Raw genomic sequence first — 26,222 nt, 5'->3', positions numbered from 1 at the left:
AATGGGACTAACATTTGTGTCAAGAGCGAATATTTGTAGGATTTTTTATGTTCCAAAGATGCAACACAAAGAAAACCACCAAAGCTGGGATAATGAGATGAATGAATTGGAAGTGTCCTATGCATATTTTATTGATCAAATGGGTTATATTTTGAGAGAATCTTCTAGAGCATCTCACAAGCTTTCCATAGAGTCTAAGATCATCCAAATCGACGTCCCAAGTAAAACGTTATCATCAAAATACGACGGCAGACAAAAGGTGACCATAGTGTCGGACTATTGGTATTTATCCGGTACTCAAAATGTGATCTAATGGGATGGACTTCTGTTGAATCTTGTAGAGCATCTTACAAGCTTTGATGTGATCCTTTGAGGCATGGATGAGTGTATGTAGGGGTGGTAAATGGCACAAAATTTTGAACTAAAAAATCTAAGGGTCGGGCCCTAAAAGGACTGGACTCTAATCTTATATAATTTTGAGCTAAAATATTTAAGGGCCTTGTTGGGCTGTGAAGAGGCCACTAGGGCCATGGCCCATTACCACCCCTAAGTGTATGCAAATTGTTATTGATGCATTATATACTAGAGGCATAATGAATTGAATTATAAAATACAGCTGTTTAGCATGATTCTTTGAATTTGAGTATATGAGAGAAAGGTATGTTATATCAGATTGACCCAAACATAAATTATCATTAAAAGTTTCCAAATTTATATTGGAACAAACACAACTTGGGTTCTCGCCCCTAACAAAGTGTATATAAGTGCAACTCCTTAAATCTAGTTATACGACTACGACCCCACATAAGCACATATTGAGAACTCCATATATATTATGAGTTGCACTTCATTGTTGATGCTACAAGCTAGCCACTCATGTTCTTCTTGCCAATGACCTCCTGCAACATAGAATCGAGGGTCTCAAGCTTCATGGGTTTGGGGACAAACATATCAGCACCAGCACTCATGAATGCCTCCATGCCACCGTAATCTGCTGAAACTCCAACCATCTTCACCTCAGTAGCTCCCATGGAACGAATCTTGGTCACAACCTAGAAAATCACCAGGAATTAATCCTCAGTAAAGTTTAACTTTTGTTGCTTATAAGATTAAACTAGTAGAGTGGTAAATAAATTTAAATCAACTAAGAAGTTGAAGTACCTCAGGACCAGTCATCAATGGCATATCCTTATCAAAGAAAACAATGTCAAATGTTTTCCCTTCAAGGAAAAGGTCAACAAATTCTTTGCCATTATCAGCAACAGTAGCTTCACAGTTAAGTTTGCGCAACATACGCAAGAGAATTACACAGTCAACTTTGATATCCTCCACGACTAGTGCCCTTGTAGCAGACCCTAGCTTCTTGGATGCCATGAAGAAACTGTTGCAACCAAAACAAAGATTCTTCATCGCCTTGCAACATCTCAAGATGAAGCAAACCATAACAGATATGGATTAATAATGCTGCAGTAGTTATGATTTATATGAACTGTAAGTTCCTGAAACATATTCTACAACAACAAAAAAAATTAAACATGTTAGATGTACATAGAGAGAAAAGTATGGACCAACCTTTACTTGAGATGACGCACGTCTCTCTTTCTTGCTACTCCGCTGCCTATTTGAGTTCTGTACAACATGCCATTTTATAGGCGAAGCCAAGGGCAGAATCTTGCGTCATCAAATCTGAAAGATTTTTCTATATGTGCTTCAAAATAAATGCGAATCCAAAATCTGATATGGTCATTTAATTGAATTCTCCTTGCAGATCAAAATGAGATATCATATCTCTGTGCTCCTGACACCTGTATGCGTGTTGTTGAATTGTTTATGACTTCACTATTGGCCATTGCATGTGAATCCGCCATGGGATCCTTCACATCAAAATCTTCCATTTTTAAGTTGAGCTATCATTAAGCTACAGCTATCCTCCTTGGATTTCAATTTGAATTCATAGTTGTGGAAGAATCTAGTGAGATTTGCCATTAAATATATCACCATATTTGTGAAAAAATATCCCCTAGGATTTCAAGGATATCACAAGGGAATCTGGAAACAAATGTCCGATATCAATGTCACTCAGGAATTGTTTGTCCGATACCATCATTGCAAGTTACCGAGGGAAACCCGAGGTAGTCAATTTGTTGGCAGGGTGTCACCAAGATTAGGAACTCAATGGTGCACAAAACACAAGATTTAGATAGGTTCAGACACTGAATAACATAATATCTTACATCATGTTTGGTGGTTTGTATCGCATGAGGTTGATGACTCGCCTAGTTTAGCGTTGAGGTGGTTCTGTCGATATATGTGCCCTGCCTTCCTTTATATACTTCAGGGGGCAGATTACTAGTCGATTACAAGGTATGAGTCTTAGTAGAATTATAGGGTATGAGTCCTAGTAGGATTACAGAGGAATCGGAAGTAGGGGTCCATCTTCTTCCTTCCTTTTATAGCACTGAGGGATCTATCCCCGACATTGTTTGCATGATGGCACGATAGGCATCACACACACAGCTTTCACAAAATTAAAGTGGGGTGCAGAGTTGCATCTTCCTTCCTTTATATGTGTCTTGTGTCCTCGCTTCTACCATCAAGCTCTTGATCCAGCGATCCTCCTGCCTACAACTCTAATACCTCGAGTATCCCTTGGTAGGTTGGCAGATAAAAACACCGACAACTGGCACAAAAGGTAAGGGGTGATCATCGAGATCATCAGGAGAACTTGAAAGTGCATCTGTCCCCCTAAGTGGGTTTTGGTGTTGATGACATGCATAATTAAGGAGCTAATGAGTTTACCAAGCAATGTACAGGTTCAAAAATCATTGAAATGAAAAAGATCAAGAGAAAGACGCCATGTTGCTTAAGGAATGTTGTTTGAGCTTAAAAGAAGATTTTTTATAAATTTCTATTTTGAATTTTGAGTATAGATAACACCGTACTATAATGTGGGACGTGAAAAGATCGCTTGGAGATGCTAAATTTCCTACTCGAGATGCTAACAACCTATGAGAGACACAAATCACTCACTTGAGCACTTGTTCCTATAAAGACAGTATAGGTCGGAAGTCCCGACAAAGGTCAGAAGTTCCATGTTTCTTCTAACAAGGGGTCCCGGCCAGGATAAACAAACAAGGTTGGAAGTTCCGACCTTATGTTTGAAGTTTCAAAAATCACTTTACCAGCACTCTAATGGTGAGTTTGGGGCTCAGGTACATTTGTTGCTGACTCTCTCGTGAAGAACACAAACATCACTCCCCACTCCCTCCTTTGAACTAATACTTGAGTTGATTTGAGCTAGGGCTTGGGTGAGAGCAAGATTGAGGTGTGAGACTTGATTCTTTGAGCGTGAGTACATCCAAGTTCATCTCAAGGGAACTAGAAGCATCTCCTTCAGTCGATTCACAATTTTTACTCTTGAAGCTTGCTTCTAGACGATTAGGCATCACCCGGTGAGCATCCTCTCATGTGTGCGCCTCGGGGAGTTTGTAGTACCCTGCCTTGGTGGACATTGATAGTAAGTGACTCAATCCTCCTTAGTGATTGATTGAGGGAGGCAAAGGGTTAGTCGACAACCCGACCCTTTGTGAGCTCCTTAATGAAGACGTAGCTTCTTTAGTGGGATTGAACTTCGAGAACAAATCCTTTATCACTTGTTCTTATTGCTGTTATTTAGATCTTGTTGACCTAGAACTTCTTTTGCCCGATCTACTCTTGTGTATTGTTTCTCTGTGCAAGAGCACCTGTAGGATACTCTATAACTCTTCACTGAACTTTTGATTCAAACAGGTTCTGCAGTTTCAACTTAAACTCTGATTTTTTTAAGATTCTTGTTTTCTTGAAAGTTCCTGCAGTGTGTTGGAACTTCTGGACCCTGATTTTTGTTAAGATTCTTGTTTTCTTGAAAGTTCCTATAGTGTGTTGGAACTTCTGGACCATCAGAACTTCCTACACCCAGTTGGAAACTTCTAATGTATTTAATAGCTGCAAAGAATTTTTTAGATTTTATAGATTCGCCTATAAAATCTGAAAAATTTGATCAAGAGGTCCTATACCCAGTCGAAACTCAACGAATTGATCCATCACGTGGAGTACATTGATCTTGATCAAGAGGTCCTTTTTTTAGAGCTTGAAGGACTGTTGACGGCCATTATTTCACGTTCTGACCGTCACCTTCTCAAGAATAATTGAGCTTTACACTATTTTCCATTCATATTTTATTTAATTCTAATAAGTTCCACAAATTTTGGTTGAGTTCTGATTTTAGGAGAACACATGACAAAAATGGACGAAATTGAGCAAGATCCCAGGCCGACCGGCCTATCCTAGGCCGGCTGGCCTGGCACCTCCACACGCACTGCAACGTCTTCGATCCAGGAGCAAGGTGAAAAGTTCAAGTGCATCCGAGCCAAGGATTGGATGTCGGTTTGATCGTATGGACTGAAAGGCTTGCACAAGGATGAAAGGACCCACAATTCAGCGCAAAGCCATGTCCAAGTCAGCAATCCACCTCCCTGGAAGATCACAAGCGTCCACTTGCAACGTCGGTGCAACGGAGGGCCGGCCTGGCCTTGGCTGCGTTTCAGCTACGCAAGCTACACCGACTCAAGGAAGCAATCAGGGACATCCACGCAAAGGCGGTGGCCAGATGGCCACACCCCCAAGCTGGCCAGCCTAGGGGAGGCCGGCCGGCCCCACCTTGCAGCCACTCAAGCCCGGCTTCGCATGGAAGCAAAGCACAACTGTCACAACTGCCTCCAACCCACGCCACGTGCTTCACCTGCTCAGAACCGACCCTGGAAGGCTATAAATAGAGAACTCATCCCTCACTTGTAACACACACCTTGGAGCTCATTCTCTCACTTTCTAGAGTAGGATTAGTAGTTCAGGAGTTAGAGTCGAGTCGAGCATGCTCGGCACTCCGGAGTCCTCGGAAGTCTGGTATAGCACTTGTATCCTTCTTTTGAAGTTATTAATATAAGTTATCTTCTCTACTTTCTGAGTTAGCTTTACTTTCTGCTTTCTTTTATCTTCTCGAGTCTGAGTGTTCAGCTCGAGCGTGGAAGTTGTACCCTTTAGTTTAGACTAAGTTATCTCTCTAATAGTTGGGAATTTATCTTACGGGTTTTCTCGCCCGGACTAGAGTATCTCAAGTTAGCGCTCTAGGTTGAGGGGGATTTCTCTCGAAGGCCTCGAGAGAAATCCTAACACCAAGTGCAGATGTGGTGTCTGAGCTTAGTGTTAGCTAGAAAGTGTGTTCCACCCCACAGTACCGTTGTGGTAGGCGGCAGGTGGTAACAGCCCTGTCCGTCTCTCGTAGTCCACCACGTTCGGGTGCTTTCATATCAGTAGTGCCGACTGCTGTTGGACTCCCTTCTCACCCAATACTGAGTTCTACCCTGAGGCCGCCGAAGTAAGCTCTACCTTCCCGAAGATTAGTTAGATAGTTTGTCTGATCTAGAGAGGCTAGCTTGATAGTTCAGAAGTGTATCAGGTGTCTTATCTTGCTCGTTGTCCTCCCAGCTGCTACCTCTCTAAGGAGTTGAGCCTCCATGTGTCACTTGGTCATAGACTGGCCATTTATTTTGTCTCTGTATCTGTCTTACCCCCGTCTAGTTAGTTGGTTGATTAAGCTAGTACGATTATCATTCGATTTACGATACTCTTAACCATAGTGCTTCCCTGAGGAAAAATACGATACCCTGGAATACTCCATGGTGAAGTGCTACAGCGGTGATTCTGTGCGCTTGCGGAATTAATATTCTATTGGGGCATAAGAAACGCCAACAAGTATTTCTAGCGCCGTTGCCGAGGAAGCAATTGGCTAAAGATATCATAAATAATTTGATAAACTTTACTAGTTTGTCACCGCTAATCTTAGCGGGCTTAACATTGCTCTCTCTATCTTTTTGATTGTTGCAGAGCAGTGCATAACCGGTTTCGACCTACAAAGTAACTTCAATCAGAATCCAGAAAGAATTGGGAGGATTGTGAGACGCTGCGTCGTCCCATCTCAGAAAAGACTCACTTTGCCTATCATTTTGCCATCCACTTCAGCAGCATCACTCATGGCTCAGAAGTCTCTTTGTCAGTTCTCAGCCCCGTACAACAGCCACATGCTCGCTGGATTGAACCAAGAACAAGCCGGCAATGACGGCTTTGAGCTGAAGACGAGCTGAAGACTGGATTGGTGAACATGGTTCAAGCTAGTCCGTTCTGTGGAAAGGCATCTGAGGATGCCAATGCCCATCTCCAGAACTTCCTGGAGGTGAGTAACACCATCAATCCCAAGGGTACTACGATGGATGTCGTCCACCTTTAGCTATTCCCGTTCTCACTTCTCGGAAAGGCCAAGACGTGGTTTTACTCCAACAAAGAGGCTTTCAACACATGGGAAGCTTGTTCAAATTCATTCCTGGCCAAGTACTTCCCGGTGGGCAAGACCAATGCCCTCCGGAACAGAATCTCTGGTATCTAGCAATTACCGGATGAGACCATCCCAGAAGCCTGGGAACGTCTGCAGGAGTACATACAAGCATGCCCACACCACGGCATGGAGAAATGGCTGATCATTCAGAACTTCTTCCATGGCCTGAATCAGCAAGCCAAGGACCACGTAGATGCAGCAGCGGGTGGTTCTTTTCTCTCTCTCGATGTTGCGTGAGCGAAGATGTTGATTGACAAGATAGCCTCCAACCAGAGTTGGAGAGGTGACAAGCAGCTAGCCCGTCCGAGGAGCGTGCACCAGATCGACAGTATTGATATGCTGGCTGCCAAAATGGACCTTCTCATGAAGAAACTGGAATCTCCGCACAAGGAGGTGAACCAGATTCCAGAGTCTCGAATGACATGTGAAACATGTGGCGAGACTGGGCACTCGGGCACGTCGTGCCCCCTAACTCAAGAGAATGCGAACTTCGTTGGCACCAACAACAACAATCCCAACTCGGGATTCTGCCCTCAGCAAGGTTGGACCTCAAAGCCCAACCCCTCTTCGGAAATCAGCAAGGTATGAATTTTAACAACTTTCAGCCTTCATTAAAAGACCTAGTTTATGGCCAGAAGCAAATAAATGACAACATTAGCAAGAAGTTTCTTGCTAATGACAAGGTTTTGGAATCCTTGGCCTCACAACTAGAGGGCTTTAGTTCTGTTATCAAGAATCAATTGAGCTTTAACAAGATGATAGAAACTCAGGTAGCTCAGCTAGCCTCATCTTGTACTAACACTAACATAGGGAAACTGCCCAGGCAACCGGAAGTTCCCTCAAAAGAGAATGTTAATGCGGTGACTACGCGTGGTGGTAAGTCCACACGGCAGCCACCTCTCCCACAGGATGCAGGAACTCGGCGGAAAGCCGCATCCGCCAGCCATGCCGATGCTGAAGAAGAAGAGCAGGAAGAGGCCGTCGACTAGAACACAATTGCAGCCCAGGAAGACCCTGTGGAACCCCCTAGAACTTCATGGGATTACCATGATACAACTGCCTTACCGTTTTCGGAGCGGATAAGGAAGCCGGTGGCCGATGAACAATTCGGCAAGTTCGTCGAGGTAATAAAGAAGCTATATGTCAATATACCGCTTCTTGATGCTATGTAGGTGCCTACGTCTGCCAAGTATATCAAAGATATTCTTGGAAACAAGAGAGCGCTGCCCACCACCGAGGTCGTGCAGTTAACAGAAGAGTGTAGCGCTTGTAGCGAAAATGGCCTCTCATGCCATATTTCAATATAATGTTTTGGTGATTGATATAGACAACACAACACTTGGACTAATATGATTGTTAAGATGACCATTCTCAGGCTTTTAGGTTCAAGTGATGACAAAGAGAAGAAAGGTGTAGCTAAGCCCGAAGGATTTGAAGATTGAAGAGACCGTGAAGAAACCAAGTCAAAACAATCAAGACAGAGATATTTTAGTATCACCGGATGAACCGACGCTAAGAAATTTACATACATCGGTGCATTAACTTGGAGCACGTCTAGGAGTTTTGGTAACACCGGTTGAACCGACGCCAGGAAAGTTGAATACGTCGGTGCAATGAACTCTGCAGCTGAGGCAAAATCTATACACTGGATGAACCGACGCTGGATATTGGTGAACGTCGGTGCAGTTGTCCAGAGAGTTAGTTATTCAGCAACTACACTCACCAGTTAAACCAACGCTGCATCGGTTAATTACGTCGGTCGATTGAGGTAGCCCTTGAAGCATAATGGCTAGTTGGAAAATGAACTCACCGGTTAAACCGGTGATGACAAAAATGGGAGCATCGGTTTAACCGGTGATAGTGCTTTTTGTCAGCCTTTTTCCAACGGCTAGTTTGGGGTGTGTGGGCTATATATATGCCAGCCCACGGCTCATTTGATAGTGCTGGAGACTAAGGAAGCATACTACACCTGAAGAACATCTCCAACCACCATAGAGTTTCATTGTACATCATATAGGCTTGAGCACACTTGTGTGAATGCTTAGTGCTTGTAATAGGGATTAGTTCTTGCGAGAGCTCCCTTGAGAGAAGTCTTGCTGCGGCAAGCAACTTGTGATCCATCGTATGACCCTCCGACTTGGTGTGGAGTGGCAACGACACTTTGTGCGGGGGAAGAGGAGACCCCCTCCTTGGTGGAGAAGCTCCGTAGTGGATTTCGGCCAGGTGACCGAGAGAGACGGTGGCGGTGCACGAGACTCGGTGTCTTGTGGGCACTTGCCTTTGCTTGCCGGCATCGCCTTGGTGGCGTAGTGCAAGATGGTGATCGGAAGAGCCTCGGTATCCCGTGGACGTAGGCGTTTGTGCTGAACCACGTTACATGACCGTGTCTGCTCGGGAGTTTGCATCCCTCTTGCACTTACCTCTTTACTTATTGTATTACGTTTCCACATTTACTCTATCTTGTGTGCCTTTACTTTCCTAGTTAGTTTGATTAGGATTGGCTATAGGTTGCAAGTCTTTTAAGGAGTAAGTAGAGAGTAGCATAGATAAACCTTAGTCATAACTAGCATGTGTAGGACGTGTTAGGTTTATCTTGTGCAAATAGATTGAGCCCTAGGTTAAAAAGTGATTAGCGACCCTATTCACCCCTCCCCCTCTAGGGTCGGACACCCCGGTGATCCTTACAGCGCTGCTATACTCAATCCTCTCCTGGTGAAGAAGAAGGACCCAGGTTACCCAACCATCACATGCTCAATCAGAACTCAACATTTCTCAAATGCTCTATGCGACTTGGGAGCAAGTGTCAGCGTCATGCCCAAGGTAGTCTATGACCGCCTTAATCATTATGCGCTTGCCCCTACTGCCATGTGTTTGCAGCTAGCGGACCAATCGGTTCGCTACCCCGCGGGAGTAGCGGAGAACATTCCGGTGAAAATCCGGAATTTCCTTATTCCCATAGACTTCGTCGTCCTCGACATGGAAGTTGACACCAAGACACCTCTCATTCTTGGGAGGCCATTCTTGAGCACCACAAACGCAAGTATTGATGTAGGAGCCAGAGAAATTCAGCTCAACATCAATGGTCAGAAGGAGACATTCGCCTTCAAGCCGAAGGTAGAACAATGTTCTCAAGTCAAGACAATGAACCGGAAAAAGAAATCCAAGAAAGAGCCGGAGAAGCCGTCCATCCCACCGATCGAAGCCCTCATTGAGAATGCGAGACGAAGAATCCAACGTAAGAAATTTCTAGAATCGGAAAAGAAAGAGGTCGAATCAAAACCCACACCCAAGAAGGTGTAGCGGAAGAAAGGGTCGTCGTCGGAAACTCCACCCAGCGACAACAAAAGAACCAAAGAGAAGGAGAGTCCAGCTACGGACTCAAAACCCGAGCCCGCGCCATGAGGTTCATGGTACGTATCCATCATCGCATTGCATATAGGATAGCTTAATTCTCCTTGCATAAATCTCTGCATAAGCATATTTGTTTTCAACCAAAGCATGTCAACTAAAGTATGTTTGATTTCCAAAAATATGCATTCAAAAGAGCTTCAAAAAAAATTTCAAAAATTTTCGGCCAAATGTTAGGCCGGCCGGCCCCACTTTGTTTCATCTAGTCAGGAGCAGCAGGGATTGGGGAGCATTGTGTGAACATGAAGCAAAGGAAAAAGACGAGCACTAAACGTGCCAGGGTCTGGCCGTTCGGCCCTATACAGGACGGCCGGCCTCCCTGTGCTGTTTACGTCCCCTCACCACCGAAAGTTGCGCTACCACCTGCAAGTCAAGGCAGTAGAGCACCGACGTGGCTCGTTCTGTGCCGAGGAGGAGCCGACCGGCCTACCCCAGGCCGGCCGGCCTGGCCCCTGCACCCCTCTATAAAACTCGACGATGGCGACGCTCCTCAGTGCACTAGAAGCTCAAGTGCTAGCTCAACCAAAAACAAATAAATTCTGTAGTGCTTAGTGAAGTTCTTAAATCTGAAAACACCAAAAATATTTCTCTTGAATAAAGTCATGGAACGCTGAACGACGAACGTTTGAGGTGGTGTAACGCCCCGCAAGAACGACTAACCTTCCTCTTAATTATCACATCCTTCGGGTATAGTATGCTAACATTTTGCAGGAATCATGATCGGGAAGGCCAAAGAAAAGATCAGGAGGGCACTCTCGAAGAGCTCAAGGAGCTCACGGAGTTCGTCTTCCTCGCGGGATGCTATGTCAGTCGACTCCGGTCGCCATACAAATGTGTCCCGGGATGAAGCAGAACCTCCAGCAATCCCGAAGCCCTGTCTTTGCGTCAGAGTTCTGACGATGGTCGAGCAGATCTCCGTCAAGAATGACTATGAACGGGAGGCCCTGGAGCTACTGAAGAAGCAGAACTTCGGCCATGCCAAGAGGTTCGACACTCGCTTCCTCATAAAGACAGGACTCAAGCCGGACATGAACAATGCCCTCACTGCCGTCGGATAGGAAAACTTCGCCAACATTGTTGAGCCAGGTTCACAACTCTTAACCATGGAGTTTTTTATTTCTCTTGCCATTGAAGAAACCGATGCTGAAACTAAAGTTTATTTGTCTCTTCAACGAACAATTCGTAATGAAACTAAAAGACTTTAGCATCGCGTTGCCTTTTCATAAAAGATGCATCCTTGACCCCAACGAGCTTGTTAAGAAACATCATTATGATCGAAACTCCTGGTGGAGTGCAATATCAAATGAACCTGTGAGTAGCAAGAATAGCATAGTCTCCATCCATAATCCTACCCTGAGGTTCCTAGCCAAGTGGCTCGCCATGGTCGTGCACCCTCGCGCAGACCTTTGCCTCTGCAACTTGCCCGAGTTGCAATACCTGTACACCATGGCAAAGCAAATCCGCTGCTCTCCAGTTAGGACCATGCTCGCTCACTGGCAGAAGATGATCTCCAGCAAAAACCCCATCGATATGACCTCCTTGGTCATTCGCATTACGAGGTACGTCGGTGTGATGGACAACGCCGAGGTCACTTTCATGCCAGAGACCGAGGCATTCAGGTACGAGGTCGGCCTTGAGCACTTCGTGCAAGGACACATGATGCACAAAGGGCCCGAAAACTCTATCTTTAGGTGTTACCCCGGGTACGATAGGGAGATCGAGCTTCTATGCCCGAGATTCTCTCTCTACGCGGTGAAAAGCCTAACCTTGCAGATCGAGAAGAAGGAGCCCGCACGACGGAGTGTTGCAGGTCCACAGACGCGAAGCAGAACCCGGCTGAACCAACAAGCCGGAGCAGGACCATCACGTCAAGCACCCCCGGCCCCCACTATGGCGACCCGAGCTCGTTCCAAGACGGTAGCAGTGGGTATGCCGGTGATCAGGGACCCTACTACCCCCAGGTATGCATTCGTCTTACGGCCCACAGGTGGGTCCTTCGGCATCCGCACGCTTTAACTATGAGGACCCGATCATGCGGAGCATCTCCGACCTCGCGAGCTAGATCACCACCCTTGGCACGCAGCAGCAACAGATGCAAGACACCATAACACACAACACCTAGTTGACTCAACAGAATTGGGGGGCTGACATCGGCAATGCAGTACGACGTCTCCAACATCTTCATTCACATGGGGCTGGACCATCAACCGTCCCAGCCGTACTATCAGCCCCAGCAGCACCAGCAGCCCGAACAAGAAAACAATGATGATGAGGATGAGGAGGAGGAAGAGGAGGACCCCGACAAGGAAGATCCGAACTCCGATGAGGAGGACTGAATTTCTTCGAAGCTTGGGGGGGTCGTACCGCCAGGTAAGTCACCACACCCCGATCGTTTTCAATAGCCATGCCATAATAAATAAATTCGCATATAAAAAATCTCTCACATGCTAGAATAATCATATGAATGGAAATCCGTGTAAGCTCTTTATTGGGGGAATGGCCCAACCCATATTGTAAATGGGCCGCATGTGATGGCCCAAGGGCCTATTTGTAAAAGATGCGGCTAATTTACGGCCGTAAATTAGTCCATCCGTACGGCCGCACCATTATAGGAAAGCAAATACACCAGCTTTCCACTTTTAATAAATCGACCCACCCACGAGCACTTGCAGTGCGAAGGCCGCATGGGTGCCGTACAAGAGCCCTTCCGCGCGGTCCTAAGTCATTAGCATTTGTAAATATTGTATTTATCAAAAATTTGGAGACAAATTGCCACCTCCCCTTTTTATATAGGGGACCCAATAGGTCAAGGGAGACTCTCTCATTTTGTGGGTCTTCTTATCTCTCTTATTTTCTCTACTGTTTGGAGTCTCTCCCCAACAATCTAACATCCACCACGTGTATGGCACGAAATAAAACCCACGATTACTACACCGAGGAACCGAGCTCCCTCACCCTTCATCGATTTCAAGACGAAGCTGAGCTTCCTTCGGCCCTTGGCGAAGATGAGGGCCACCTACCGCGGCCCCCAATTGTTGGCCTTCGGCGCCATGACATGATCCAGGCGGCCTCCCCGGTCGACTTCGCCGGCCCGCGCATACTTCAGCCCAAGGCGAAGACAACGGCGCCTCTTTTGGCCTTTGGCGAAGACAACGTTCCAGCCCAGCAGCCAGTTTCGGCGGCTCCCTGTGCATCTCCTTTCGGCCCGTGCGCTTCCTTCAGCCCAAGGCGAAGTCAGTTTCGGCGGCTCCCTGTGCATCTCCTTTCGGCCCGTGCGCTTCCTTCAGCCCAAGGCGAAGGCACACAGCCAAGCAAGCATGACTTTCGGGCTTCGGCACAGGTACAATTTCGAAAAAATGCTGTGAGATGCTGGGATCGAACCCACATCTTAAGCTTCGGAGGTAACTCCGCCTACCAGCACATGTACTTCGTTTTGTTGGTGCATGCTGCTTCGAAATTTATTTGACTCGAAACATAAAACCAGTCCCTTGTCCACATAATTTTCTTTCTTCGGCTGTGCTACATAATTTACCATGTTGGCTTAAGGGTACAGGGATTTGTCCAGTGCGAAGGTGGTTAAGTTTTTCCTTTTTGAAACAAGTACCTTCGGTTTTGGTCGAAGTGGCAAAAGTACCAACCATGGGCTCGAGGAAAAATTGGAGAAAAGAGACTTCGTCACGTATAACTGAGCTTCGGGCAGAAGTATTTTATTGTTGTGATGCAGACTGAAGAGAAGTTTATGTCAATGTAGACCTTCGGCCCACCTCGGCTTCGGCGAAGATGGACATGGCGCTAAAATACAGAAGCAAGGCAGACCGGGAGCCTAGCCAAGAGCACAAGCTTCGATGCAATCGAACGCCAGCTGAACTTCGGTGCAACAACGCCATGGCCTCGGCCCGCGGCGTCGTCTTCAGCCCGCGGCGACGACGGCCACCTGTGGCCCAGCGCTGAGCGCCCTCCACCTCAGCGCCTTCGGCCTCTTCGGCCCGCGACGAAGCGCGCGGCCTGCCACGGCGCCCGTTCACCTCTTCTCTTCGGCTCGCGACGAAGCGCGCCGCTACCTTCAGCCCGCGTCATTGGTCTTCGGCCCGGCATCGGCCAGCTTCGAACCACGCCAAATACTTGGGCCCGCGACAAAGCGACCGGCCCGCCACAGAAAGGTCACCTCCGTCGGCCCGGCGCCCTCTTCGGCCCGCGACGAAGCGCGCGCTTACCCCGGCCGGCACACACAATCATGACGGAGGCTGCTGAGAGCAACATTCGATCCCGGGGCTTCCAGCTTTGGAATTGACTTGCCAACCAACTCAACTGCTCTTCGCTGGTCTCATCTCAAGTCGCATCTCTCGGGGTCATGTTTTGACCCTTTGAAAAGTGGTATGTCTATTTTATTTTTATTTTAAATAAGCAGCTTAAGGGTCGCAGCTTCGGCGGCCTCCGAGATTTCTGGCTTCGTTGTGTCCCTGTTTATGGGCCTCAACAGTGGAGCATATTGGGGCTTCGGCACACAGCTTTGAGCCCTTCGGTCAGGCAGTAACATAAAAAGTTCGATAGCCGGATTTCTTGTTCAGCCATATGGGGCTTCAAAATTCTCGCAACTGGGCTTCGTCATAAGGTTTTAGAGCATTTTTCATAAATGGGCTTCAACATCTTCACCCTTTGGTTGGTAACTAAGCTAATTTTCACCATTAAAACGGTGGAATGGGGACCTTGCCATCGGAAATACGTCGAAGGCAGTATTTTGCTTCGCTTTATGTTAACTTCGGTGGGACTCGTGGCTTTTGCAGCGGATCTTTTTATTTTTATTATTTTATTAACCCTTTGGCGTGCATGCTCTCTCATGGCCTTCGCTTGGTCGCCTGTGGCATATTAATCATGACTCCACAATGCACGCGGCCTGCTCCGGCTTCGGCGACGACGAGCGTGGTCTGCCCCGGTGAGGGTCACCACCATCGGCTTCGACTCACGACACCCACTTCGTCCCTCGGCAACGCCGCCAGGCTTCGGCGCCCCCCTTCGGCCCATGACGCGACGCGAGGCCTGCCGCAGAAAACATCGCCACGCTTCGGCGCCCCCTTCGGCCCATGACACGACGCGCGGCCTGCCGCATAAATCGTCACCAGGTTTCGGCGAAGCCATCGCCACACGGCGCTTTTAGCCTTTGGCCCTGCTCCAACGAACAAGACAGGAGCTTCGTCAGAGGTGCGGGGGTACCCAAATGTCCCATAAAAACACATGCAAAGCCGAGATCTATCCGAGGATCGGGGGCTTCGGAGGAAACACACGAGCCAACTCAGCCCCTTCGCTCCCTGATGCATGCTGTTTCCAGTTTGTACAATATCTGGTGCTTTCGTCGTTGCAAGTTTTTATCTCTTCGTTGAGCACAATATAATAATCGCTACGCAAGTCTCTTCAAATCACATGCCTCAAGTATTTACTTTGTCAGCGTTTTAATTGTTTAAATGCACTGATATGTTGCTTGACCTTCGCTCTTCTCCATAAGCTTCCAATGGGGTCTCTAATGTCAACTATTATTGAGCTTCGGAAACCACCAAGAGCTTCGGACTTTTTCATTATTGGGGTTGCTTTTGGTCTAAATCTCCTTGGATAAAACAAGAAAAGGGAGGCTTCGGCCACTTTGGCTTTGAAACCAGTACTTCCAGATGAGCATGCGCTCCACCCAGCCAAGGCTCCTCACCAAGGGTACCATATTCAGGCTATTGGTTTTCACCCTGAAAAGAATTACATATGGGGCTTCGTTTATCCGAATTTTATGCATGATTCTCCTTCAGGTTATATATGGAAATGACTATGCCTTGGTGTTACGGAATTCTATTTGGCCTTCGGTATTGATTGGCCTCCGGAGAAAAAATGAGCATCCAAATGGACAAGGATGCACCGAAGCATCTATCCCTCTTCGTCAAGCGAAGAGGGGAGTCATCGGTGCGTAGCAAGCAGGAATGCTTGAAAAAAGTAAGCACGGGCCGCAGAAGCTGAGTGGCCCTGCACCCCTTAGCTTCACTTCCAATACCATGTCAAAAGTCCTTCCGTGCGTAAAGCCGAAGGCAGGAAAGTCCTGTCGCGCGAAATGCCGAAGGCTAGGTGTGACACCCTAAGGAAAGTCCTGTCGCGCGAAAAGCCGAAGGCTAGGTGTGGTCCTCTCGCGCTAAAGAGCCGTAGGCACCCTAAGGAAAGTCCTGTCACGCGAAAGCTGAAGGCTAGGTGTGGTCCTCTCGCGCTAAAGAGCCGAAGGCACCCTAAGGAAAGTCCTGTCGTGCGAAACGCCGAAGGCAAGAAAAGCCCTCAGGCGAGAGGCCAAAGGCGTATGAAAATGATGGAACCCTTCTCGGACAAAAGGCCGAAGTGTTGAAGAAATTGACCTCTTCGGTCAGAAGTTGGCATCTTCGGTCAAAGGCCTTCGTCAGAAATTGAGATCTTCGGTCAGGGTCTTCCTCACAATTGACCTCTTCGGTCAAGGGTCTTCGTCACAAATTGACCTCTTTGGTGAAATGTCTTCGTCATAAATTGACCTGTTCGGTCAAGGGTCTTCGTCGAATGGGCTTCGCCAAAACGGCCTTCGTCAAGATTATCTTTGCTGAAGTGGTTTTCATCAAAGTTCAAAATGGTCTTCGTCGAATTGGCTTCGCCGAAATTGCCTTCCTCAAGATTATCTTCGCCGAAATGGCCTTCGTCAAGTCAAAAAATGGTCTTCGTCCAGATTATCTTCGCCAAAATGGCCTTTGTCCAATCCAACAGTGGTCTTCGTCCAGATTATCTTCGCCGAAATGGCCTTCGTCCAGTCCAACAATGATCTTCGTCGAAATTACCTTCGCCAAAGTGGTCTTCGTCAAAGTTCAAAATGGTCTTTGTCGAATTGGCTTCGCCGAAATTGCCTTCCTCAAGATTATCTTCGCCGAAATGGCCTTCGTCAAGTCCAAAAATGGTCTTCGTCGAAATTTCTCTATGCCAAAATGGCCTTCGTCCAAATCCAACAATGGTCTTCGTCCAGATTATCTTCACCGAAATGGCCTTCGTCCAGTCCAACAATGGTCTTCATCGAGATTATCTTCGCGAAAATGACCTTCATCAAGTCTAAAAATGGTCTTCATCGAGATTATCTTTGCCGAAATGGCCTTTGTCAAGTCCAAGAATCGTCTTCGTCGAGATTATCTTCACCGAAATGGCATTCGTCAAGTCTAAAAATGGTCTTCGTCGAGATTATCTTCGCCAAAATGGCCTTTGTCAAGTCCAATAATGGTCTTCGTCGTGATTATCTTCGCCGAAATGGCATTCGTCAAGTCTAAAAAGGGTCTTGGTCGAGATTATCTTCGCCGAAATGGCCTTCGTCCAGTCCAACAATGGTCTTCATTGAGATTATCTTCGCCGAAATGGCCTTCGTCAAGTCTAAAAATGGTTTTTGTCGAGATTATTTTCGCCGAAATGGCCTTTGTCAAGTCCAAAAATGGTCTTCGTCGAGATTATCTTCGCCGAAATGGTCTTCGTTCAGTCCAAAAATGGTCTTCGTCGAAAGACAAAATGGTCTTCGTTGAAGTTGTCTTCGACGAAATGGTCTTCGTCAGAAATTCTCTTCGACAAAATTGCCTTCGTCAGGATTTCTCTTCGTCGAAGTTGTCTTTGTCGAAGTTGTCTTCGACAAAATGATTTTCGTCAGAAATTCTCTTCGATAAAATTGTCTTCGTCAGAAATTCTCTTAGACAAAATTGCCTTCGTCAGTATTTCTCTTCGTCGAAGTTGTCTTTGTCGAAGTTGTCTTCGACAAAATGATCTTCATCAGAATTTCTCTTCGACAAAATTATCTTCGTCAGAATTTCTCTTCGACAAAATGGTCTTCGTCGAAGTTTGAAGTGGTCTTCGTCGCAATAGTCTCTGACGAAACCATCTTCGTCGCACCCTTCGTCGAAAGACAAAATGGTCTTCGTCGCAATAGCCTCCGACCAAATCATCTTCGTCGCAACGGTCTTCATCGAAAGACAAAATGGTCTTCGTCGAAGTGGTCTTCGTCGCAACAGTCTCCGACGTTATCTTCTTCGTCGAAGTTTTCTTCGACAATATGGTCTTCGTCCAAATTATCTTCGTCACTATGGTCTTCGTCGAAGTGGTCTTCGTCAAAACGGTCTTCATCGAATTGGCTTCGTCAAATTGGCCTTCGTCGAAAATATCTTCGTCAAAATGGCAATGGCTACGTCAGGGTTTTACAGAATTATATTCGGCCTTCGGTACTGCTTGATTGCAGTTAACTTGTGGGATTTCCATCAGATAAAAAGGAGACTCACCTGAAAGGTTGGCCTTTGGTTATCAGGCCAACCCTTCGCTCTTTACTCATTGCAATATCATTCATTAAAGCTCATATTGCAACTCTTTGCATCACTTTACATTGTATTGCACTGCGGCAAAATGCCGAGGACAAGGAAAGTCCTGTCGTGTCGTGTGAAAAGCCGAAGGCAGAGAATTCCTTCAGCGCGAAATGCCGAGGGCAAGGAAAGTTCTTCGGTGCGAAACACCGAGGGCATTGTAATAAATATGAAACGTTATGACATGTTTTTGCAGGTCAATTAAGAGTCAGCTTCAGAGCAGAAAAATTCTATCTTCGGTTCCCATATCTCTTGTCAAATATAAATAAAGCCTCAAGAAAGAATATCTTGTCAAATATGCACCGAAGCTCTATCCCACTTCGTCGAGCGAAAAGCAGAGCCATCGGCGCGTTCCAAGCGAAGACGCTTGAAAGAAGTAAGCACAAATCGCACGTCCTGAATGGGTCCTGCTTCCCTTAGCTTCACTTCCAATATATTAAAGTCCTCCCATGCGCAACACCGAAGGCAGGAAGGACCTGTCGCGCGAAACTATAGAGGTTTGGGCTAACACCTTTCTGAGTTCTCGGGATGTCCAAACAATTTCACTGGCTCTACACCTGTGTTGCCATGTTGAACTTAGATCTTCGTTTAAAATGGGCTTTGTCGCTTCCATGCTGCCTCCACCACGAACTCCGGACATGAGGGGCTATAGGAGTGCCAGGGGACCAGCACCTTCTGGCGAATAAGTCTTGCCCGGGGCTCGTCATTTCGGCTTCGACGATGACCTCAGACTTCGCGCTCGTCGACAGAGTTCGGCTCGAGGGGCTCGCTTTCTACTTCGGCGAGCGCGACTTCGGCTTCACCCTCGTCGACAGAGTTCGGCTCGAGGGGCTCGCCATCTACTTCGGCGAGCGCGACTTCGGCTTCATCCTCGTCGACAGAGTTCGGCTCGAGGGGCTCGCCGTCTACTTCGGCGATCGCGACTTCGGCTTCACTCTTGTCGACAGAGTTCGGCTTGAGGGGCTCGCCTTCGACTTCCGCGACGGCGAATCCAGCTCGCCTTTCTACTTCGTCTATGACGAAGAGTGATCCGAAGATGCGACGAGACTCATCCAGCGCGAAGGGTGAGAGCGCCCGGGAACCAAGGCTCTGAAGTCATAGACGGATCTGGGCCACTCCTTGTAAATTCAGCTACTGTGCTTTATTGTACCCATCAAACCAAAGTAGCTGAGGCGCTACTATTGGGGGAATGGCCCAACCCATATTGTAAATGGGCCTCATGTGATGACCCAAGGGCCTATTTGTAAATATTGTATTTATCAAGGGGCCGGAGACAAATTGCCACCTCCTCCCCTCCTATATATATAGCCGACCCAAGGGGTCAAGGGAGGCTCTCTCTTTTGGAGCTCTCTCCACTTGCTCTCATTTTGTGGGTCTTCAGATCTCTCTTCCTTTCTCTACTATTTGGTGGAGTGTCTCCCCAACACTCTTGCCTTAGAAATGATGAATAGTTACTCTGTTCATGCCTCGTATGTGTCTCGTGTATAGCTTTTTACTCTCCTAGTACATGAGCTAGTTGGCGCATTTTAGTTCCACTGAAAAATGGTTGAGTGGAGGCATGAGTTTAATTTCCGAATCTAAGTTGTTGCGGTATTCGAGATAGCCCAAACCGGATTTAAAACTGCTTGCTCTAGTAGGGAACCTCTCGGAATCTTTTGAAAATTTAAAATTTTGGTGAAGGTTTCCCACATGGTTATAATTACCCATCCAGAGCCTCTCATGTTATAAACCGAAATGAGCTATCTTGTGTTATCATGAGCATTGCCGAACGATGTGTCCATCAAGGAAATGGAACTTGCCATCTGCCGATTAATTTCCTTCATATACCCATCGTTTGCTAGCCTCAAATGCCTGGTCTGTCAACCACCCATTCCGGGATTGACATCCACCGCTAGGCACCATCCTCCCGCTGTCATACACCCCAAAGTCTTCACAATATACCCAGTCATCCCATACAAGGTCTTCTCATCATGAAACTCCAAAGTTATGAAAGTCATATCAGCAAAAGAGAGAGGGGATTATTCTCTAAAAAAAAGAGTTGAAAATGAGAGAAGAAAATCCCACTCTTCCAAAGAGTTGCAAACAAAGAGTTCAAATAAAAGACCAAAGTCCCTTTCCAAGCATGAGTCCATCTCCCTTCATCCCTTGACATCCCACAAGATCAGAATTAGGTTAAGTTCCAATCCTTCATAGATCACCATTCGGCTTGGCAATATCGGTAACCAAGGTATGCAATACTCTCCCTACCTATAAACTCCACATATCAGCCTTAGAAGTAGGAAAAAGAGGGTCAAAACTCCGACCCCATGTGAGGATCATACACCTTGAGTGACTCGAGAGTATCATTGGGAAACCCAATCTTCTTTTGAAAAATCTTGCAAATCTCCGAGCTAGGAACCTAAATGAGCAGCAGAAAACATTCCGGTGAAGGTTGTTCAGTCCTTCAACCACTCAAGACCAAGGATTAAAACGAATACGCCCCATCCTCCAGAACCTTAGGTATGAGCCAACTTACTCATAGTACATACGGGACGAGTAATATGCTGTGCACAAGGTACCTGCAGGGTGTGAACATTGACGCAACTCCTGATCCACCGAGCCTCAGTTTGAGCTTTGCTCGAGGACGACCAAAAGTTTAAGCTTGGGGGGTGTTGACGACCATTATTTCACGTTCTGACGGTCAACTTCTCAGGAATAAATTGAGCTTTACACAATGTTCCATTCATATTTTATTTAATTCTAATAAGTTCCACAAGTTTTGGATGAGTTCTGATTTTAGGAGAACACATGACAAAAATGGACGAAATTGGGCAAGATCCACACGCACTGCCACGTCTTCGATCCAGGAGCAAGGTGACAAGTTCAAGTGCATTTGAGTCAAGGATTGGACGTCGGTTTGATCGTATGGACCGAAAGGCTTGCACAAGGATCAAAGGACCCACAATTCAGCGCAAAGCCATGTCCAAGTCAGCAATCCACCTCCCTGGAAGATCACAAGCATCCACTTGCAACGTCGGTGCAACGGAGGGCCGAGGAGAGCCAGAGGGAGGCCGGCTGGCCTCCCCTAGGCCGGCCAGTCTGGCCTTGGCTACATTTCAGCTGCGCAAGCTACACCGACTCAAGGAAGCAATCAGGGACGTCCATGCAAAGGCGGTGGCCAGATGGCCACACCCCCAGGCCAGCCGACCTAGGGGAGGCCAGCCGGCCCCACCTTGCAGCCACTCAAGCCCCGACTTCGCGTGGAAGCTAAGCACAACTGCCACAACCGCTTCCAATCGACGCCACGTGCTTCACCTGCTCAGAACCGACCGTGGAAGGCTATAAATAGAGCACTCATCCCTCACTTGTAACACACACCTTGGAGCTCATTCTCTTCACTTTCTAGAGTAGGATTTGTAGTTCGGGAGTTAGTGTCAAGTCGAGCTTGCTCGGGACTCTGGAGTCCTCGGAAGTCTGGTATAGCTCTTGTATCCTTCTTTCGAAGTTATTAATATAAGTTATCTCCTCTACTTTCTGAGTTAGCTTTACTTTTCGCTTTCTTTTATCTTCTCGAGTCTGAATGTTCAGCTCGAGCGCGGAAGTTGTACCCTTTAGTTTATACTAAGTTACCTCTCTGATTGTCGGGAATTTATCTTACGGGTTTTCTCGCCCGGACTAGAGTATCTCAAGTTAGTGCTCTAGGTTGAGGGGAATTTCTCTCGAAGGCCTCGAGAGAAATCCTAACACCAAGTGCAGACGTGGTGTCTGAGCTTAGTGTTAGCTAGAAAGTGTGTTCCACCCCACCGTACCATTGTGGTAGGTGGCAAGTGGTGACAACCCTGTCCGTCCCTCGTAGTCCACTACGTTCGGGTGCTTTCATAGCAGTAGTGCCGACTGCCGTTGGACTCCCTTCTCATCCCATTCTGAGTCCTTCCCTGAGGCCGCCGAAGTAAGCTCTACCTTCCCGAAGATTAGTTAGATAGTTAGTCTGATCTAGAGAGGCTAGCTCGATAGTTCAGAAGTGCATCAGGTGTCTTATCTCGCTCGTTGTCCTCCCAGCTGCTACCTCTCTAAGGAGTTGAGCCTCCGTGTGTCACTCGGTCATAGACTAGCCATTTATTTTGTCTCTGTATCTGGCTTACCCCCATCTAGTTAGTCGGTTGATTAAGCTAGTACGGTTACAATTCGATTTACGATACTCTTTAGCATAGTGCTTTCCTGAGGAAAAATACGATACCTTGGAATACTCCATGATGAAGTGCTACAGCGGTGATTCTGTGCGCTTGCGGAATTAATATTCTATTGGGGCATAAGAAACGCCAACAAGGACCTCTTGATCAAGATCAATTTACTCCACGTGATGGCTCGATTCGTCAAGTTCGAGATCAGATCTTTGAGCGGATGACTACATCGACGTTTCACCAGCTCGACTCCAGCTCACATCGCGGTGACGATCTAAACTATTTAGCTTGATTCTATAGCTCACATCCCAATGACGATCTCATCTACTCGACTCGACTCCGGCTCGTGTCACGGCGATGATCTTGACTACTCGGCTCAACCCTACTCATGCTGCGACCCCAATGCGTTACCACCAACCTCGACTACTCGGCTTGACTAGAAACTATTTGGGGATGGATCTTAATCTCTCGGAAATGAGTTCTCGTGATCAATAACTAGTCGGAATCAACTCTGACTAGTCGGCTTCATCGGCAAATCATCCATGAGTCAAGCTAAGTCACTTATACCTTCCCGAACTAGTTCCACAAGATTGGCTGATGCATAGATTACTTATCTTTGTACACCTCTCGACAAGAATTATCATTCATAGCTACACTTCATCGACTACTCCAAGGGTATGTTACTGATTATCTTTGTACTCCAAGGCTTTGTACACTGAACTACGGAGGCTATGGCCACAGATTTGGTGCACTAAGTTCCAAAGGCTCCACCGTAGGCTTGGTACACTGAATTACGGTTGCTATGCCCACGGGTTTTGTGTATTGAGTTCCACAGGCTCCGCCACAGATTTGGTACATCAAATATGGAGGCTATGACCACGGGTTTGACATACTGAGCACTGGAGGCTCAAAACGGTGACACCCTATGGATATATGCATTGCAACACACGTTCCTGGTGATTACTTTATGTGCAACATGCACTCTCGCCGACTACTTTCACTACAAAAAATGATGTAATCCATGACTATTGATTTTCATCACATATCACTGAAAAACATCATAAAATAATATCTGTGATGATCTCAATTTTCATCATGTATTGAGCGTTACAGATTACACCTCGTGATGTTTTAACCAAAGTTGTACAGATTAATTCAATCCATGACGTTTGGAAACATCTCATGAAATAGCATTCAGCCTGTTCAACCCAGCCTAAACCCATTATTTATGATGAAAATGAACACCACGGATTCAATTGCCACATCACACAATGTCATGTGGCCAATGACATGGCGTTAAACATGGCTAATGATGTGGCAATGACGAGGATGACGTGTATGTTGCCATGGTTGCTGACATGGCGGATGACATGGCAGATGACATAGCGGATGACATGAAAATTTGTGATGACATGGCTATTGACGACAACATTTCACCCCATTTGTGGATGGGCCTAGTTTATATTCGGCCACTGTTGACGGCCATCATTTCACAATTTGACCATCAACTTCTTAGGAATAAATTGAGTTTTACATCATATTCTATACATATTTTGCTTATTTCTAACAAGTGCAACAAGTTTTGGATAAGTTGTGATTGCAGGTGTTCATATGCCAAAAATCAAGCAAAATGGGCAAAATACCCAGGCCGCCCAGCCACACCTAGGCTGGCCGGCCTGGCACCTCTTCACATTGCGCCATGTCTTTGATCTAGGTGCAGAGTGACACACTCACATTGCCTCTAAGTTGTGGATTGCAAGTTGGTTTGATCAAATGGACCGAAAGACTTACCACGATCTTTAGGCTCGGAACAGCCTCTCTGGACTTCATGCACCCGTTGATCAGCAAGTCCACGAAACAGAGGACCGAGACGTGCTAAACCCAAGTCGGTCAGGCTGGGAGAGGTCGACCGACCTATAAACCTTGTGCTTTGGACCTAAGCAACCTTCCACCCAATCCAGGAGGCAATAAGAGACATCCACAAGAAGGCCGGAGCCAAATGGCAAAAATCCCTGTGACATCCTAGATGTTTTTAGAGGACTAAACAAAACTTAGAGTCTAAATCGTGCCCAAATAATAGGAAAATTTTGAATAAAGCCAAAATTTGGATAAACTCGGACTTTTCGGTGTTTAACCCGGAGTATCCGGAGCATGGAACGGATGACTGAACTTTAGCTCGGAGTATCCGGCCCTATGCCCGGAGAATCCGGCCTCCCTGAACACATGTCCGAACTTTTGTCCGGATTATCCGGACATATACCCGAACTATCTGGCCACCTAGATATGGTGTCCGAACCTTGTACCAGAGTATCCGGGCGTATACTCGGAGTCTCTGGCCTGATTGTGTTTTCTGCTATCAATTTGAACCTCTCTTGTTTCTTCTCATCTGTTCAGTCCAGATCTGCAATGCCTTGCTTGATTTCTTCAAGTTTCACCAAATCGACCATCTTTAATTCGCGGGCAGCCTGCCTATTCCTGTCCAAAATTCAGCAAGGTGTTTAGTTCTTTTCTTCCCATGAATAAATCCACAAGCGCACGAAATACAGCTGCAATATTTTACCTGGGAGTATACCGAGGTGTCATTTATATTTCTGTTGACGCAGAATCGCACCAACACACTCGAATTTGCTAGCACATGCAAACGATCGTCAAAACGATCAACACCCGCGAAACCCTGGGTAGGCCGGCCTGACCGGTGCCACCGACCGGTCTGACCGGTGCAGGAGGGTTTCGCTGGAAGCCTAGAACAGCGAGCTCGGGAGGGACCCCGTCGGATCTCGTGAACATAGGGTTGCTCTGAGGTCAGCAGGCCACTCAGAACGTCTTCAAACGTCACAGAGATGAAGGAAGAAAGCTATCTAGGGTTGGAAGAGGCTAGGGTTTGAGAGACAAAAAAAGTAATGCGATATTTTGATTGATTCTATTGGGAATAACCTCAATCGGCCTTAGCCTTTATATTTATAGGCCAGGGAAGATGTACCCCTTCACGAGTAGGATTACAAAAGGACTCTTTATAAAAATACTAATTCTACTCGGACTGTACAGACCAGACCAGTCTGACCGGTCAGCCCGACCGGTCAGACCGGCCGGCCTCGGCAGGTGCCAAATTTGGCTATCAACATATGCCCCCCTGCTTTTTAGTGAGTTTACAAACTAAAAAGCAAGCAACAGAAATATGCTATACAATACTAGGGCCTAAAAAATATTGCTAAGGGCGATTTTCATAAATCGGCCATATTTTGTTCATGCATCTTGCCATACGCTGGGGTAGAATTCTTCAAGTATCTTCCATTTATAGCTCTAGGTAGTCGATCTCCTTTCAGCGTCTCCATCATGTAAGAATTCCCAAAGATGACTTTAACAACTTTATATGGACCCTCCCAACTTGGCGACCATTTACCAAACTTATTACTTTTCATCCCAAGAGGCAATATTGTCTTCCAAACTAGATCTCCAACTTGAAAAGATTTACCTTTTACCTTCTTGTTGTAAGCCATAGCAACCCGAAGTTTATCCTTTTCAATCTCTTTTAAAGCCTTCATTCACTTGTCGGACAACTCATCCATATTATCCATCATTGAATTATAATATTCAACGGCTGAAAGATCATTTTGTTTAGCCAATCTATAAGTGTTTAGATTTACCTCAACGTGCAAAATGGCCTCTTGACCATATACAAGCTCAATAGGAGTAACCTTGGTAGCACCATGACGAGATATACGATGAGCCCACAATGCTTCGGATAATACTTCATGCCACCTCTTAGGATTTTCTTCTATTTTCTTCTTGATAAGCTTGATCAAAATCTTGTTACTTGACTCGGCCTGCCCATTGGCCTGAGCATAATATGGAGATGAA

At 46.5% G+C, this 26,222-nt stretch overlaps 1 protein-coding gene and 1 non-coding gene across 2 annotated transcripts; both read right to left on the bottom strand.

Annotated features, from left to right (window-relative positions):
• Positions 1-737: 737 nt before the first annotated feature.
• Positions 738-1,422, bottom strand: LOC120642942 (two-component response regulator ORR42-like). Its single transcript, XM_039919505.1, has 2 exons — positions 1,162-1,422; positions 738-1,052 (listed from the first exon to the last, which is right to left on the bottom strand). The coding sequence occupies exons 1-2, from the start codon at positions 1,408-1,410 to the stop codon at positions 867-869; spliced, it is 435 nt and encodes a 144-aa protein (XP_039775439.1). The 5' UTR covers positions 1,411-1,422; the 3' UTR covers positions 738-866.
• A 5,026-nt stretch (positions 1,423-6,448) lies between these two features.
• Positions 6,449-6,555, bottom strand: LOC120643298. Its single transcript, XR_005662977.1, has one exon. It is a non-coding gene; the product is annotated as a small nucleolar RNA R71 (small nucleolar RNA).
• Between the last annotated feature and the right edge of the window lie 19,667 nt (positions 6,556-26,222).

This window comes from Panicum virgatum, chromosome 7K, assembly GCF_016808335.1.
Source record: "Panicum virgatum strain AP13 chromosome 7K, P.virgatum_v5, whole genome shotgun sequence".
In the NCBI taxonomy this organism is placed as follows: Eukaryota; Viridiplantae; Streptophyta; class Magnoliopsida; order Poales; family Poaceae; genus Panicum; species Panicum virgatum.
This window is presented reverse-complemented; position numbering and strand designations above follow the sequence as displayed.

Coding starts and splice junctions, on each gene's coding strand:
- LOC120642942 (XM_039919505.1), bottom strand. CDS start 1,410: ATGAAGAATCTTTGTTTTGGTTGCAACAGTTTCTTCATGGCATCCAAG. Junction 1,053..1,161: donor CATTGATGACTGGTCCTGAG/GTACTTCAACTT, acceptor GTGATTTTCTAG/GTTGTGACCAAGATTCGTTC.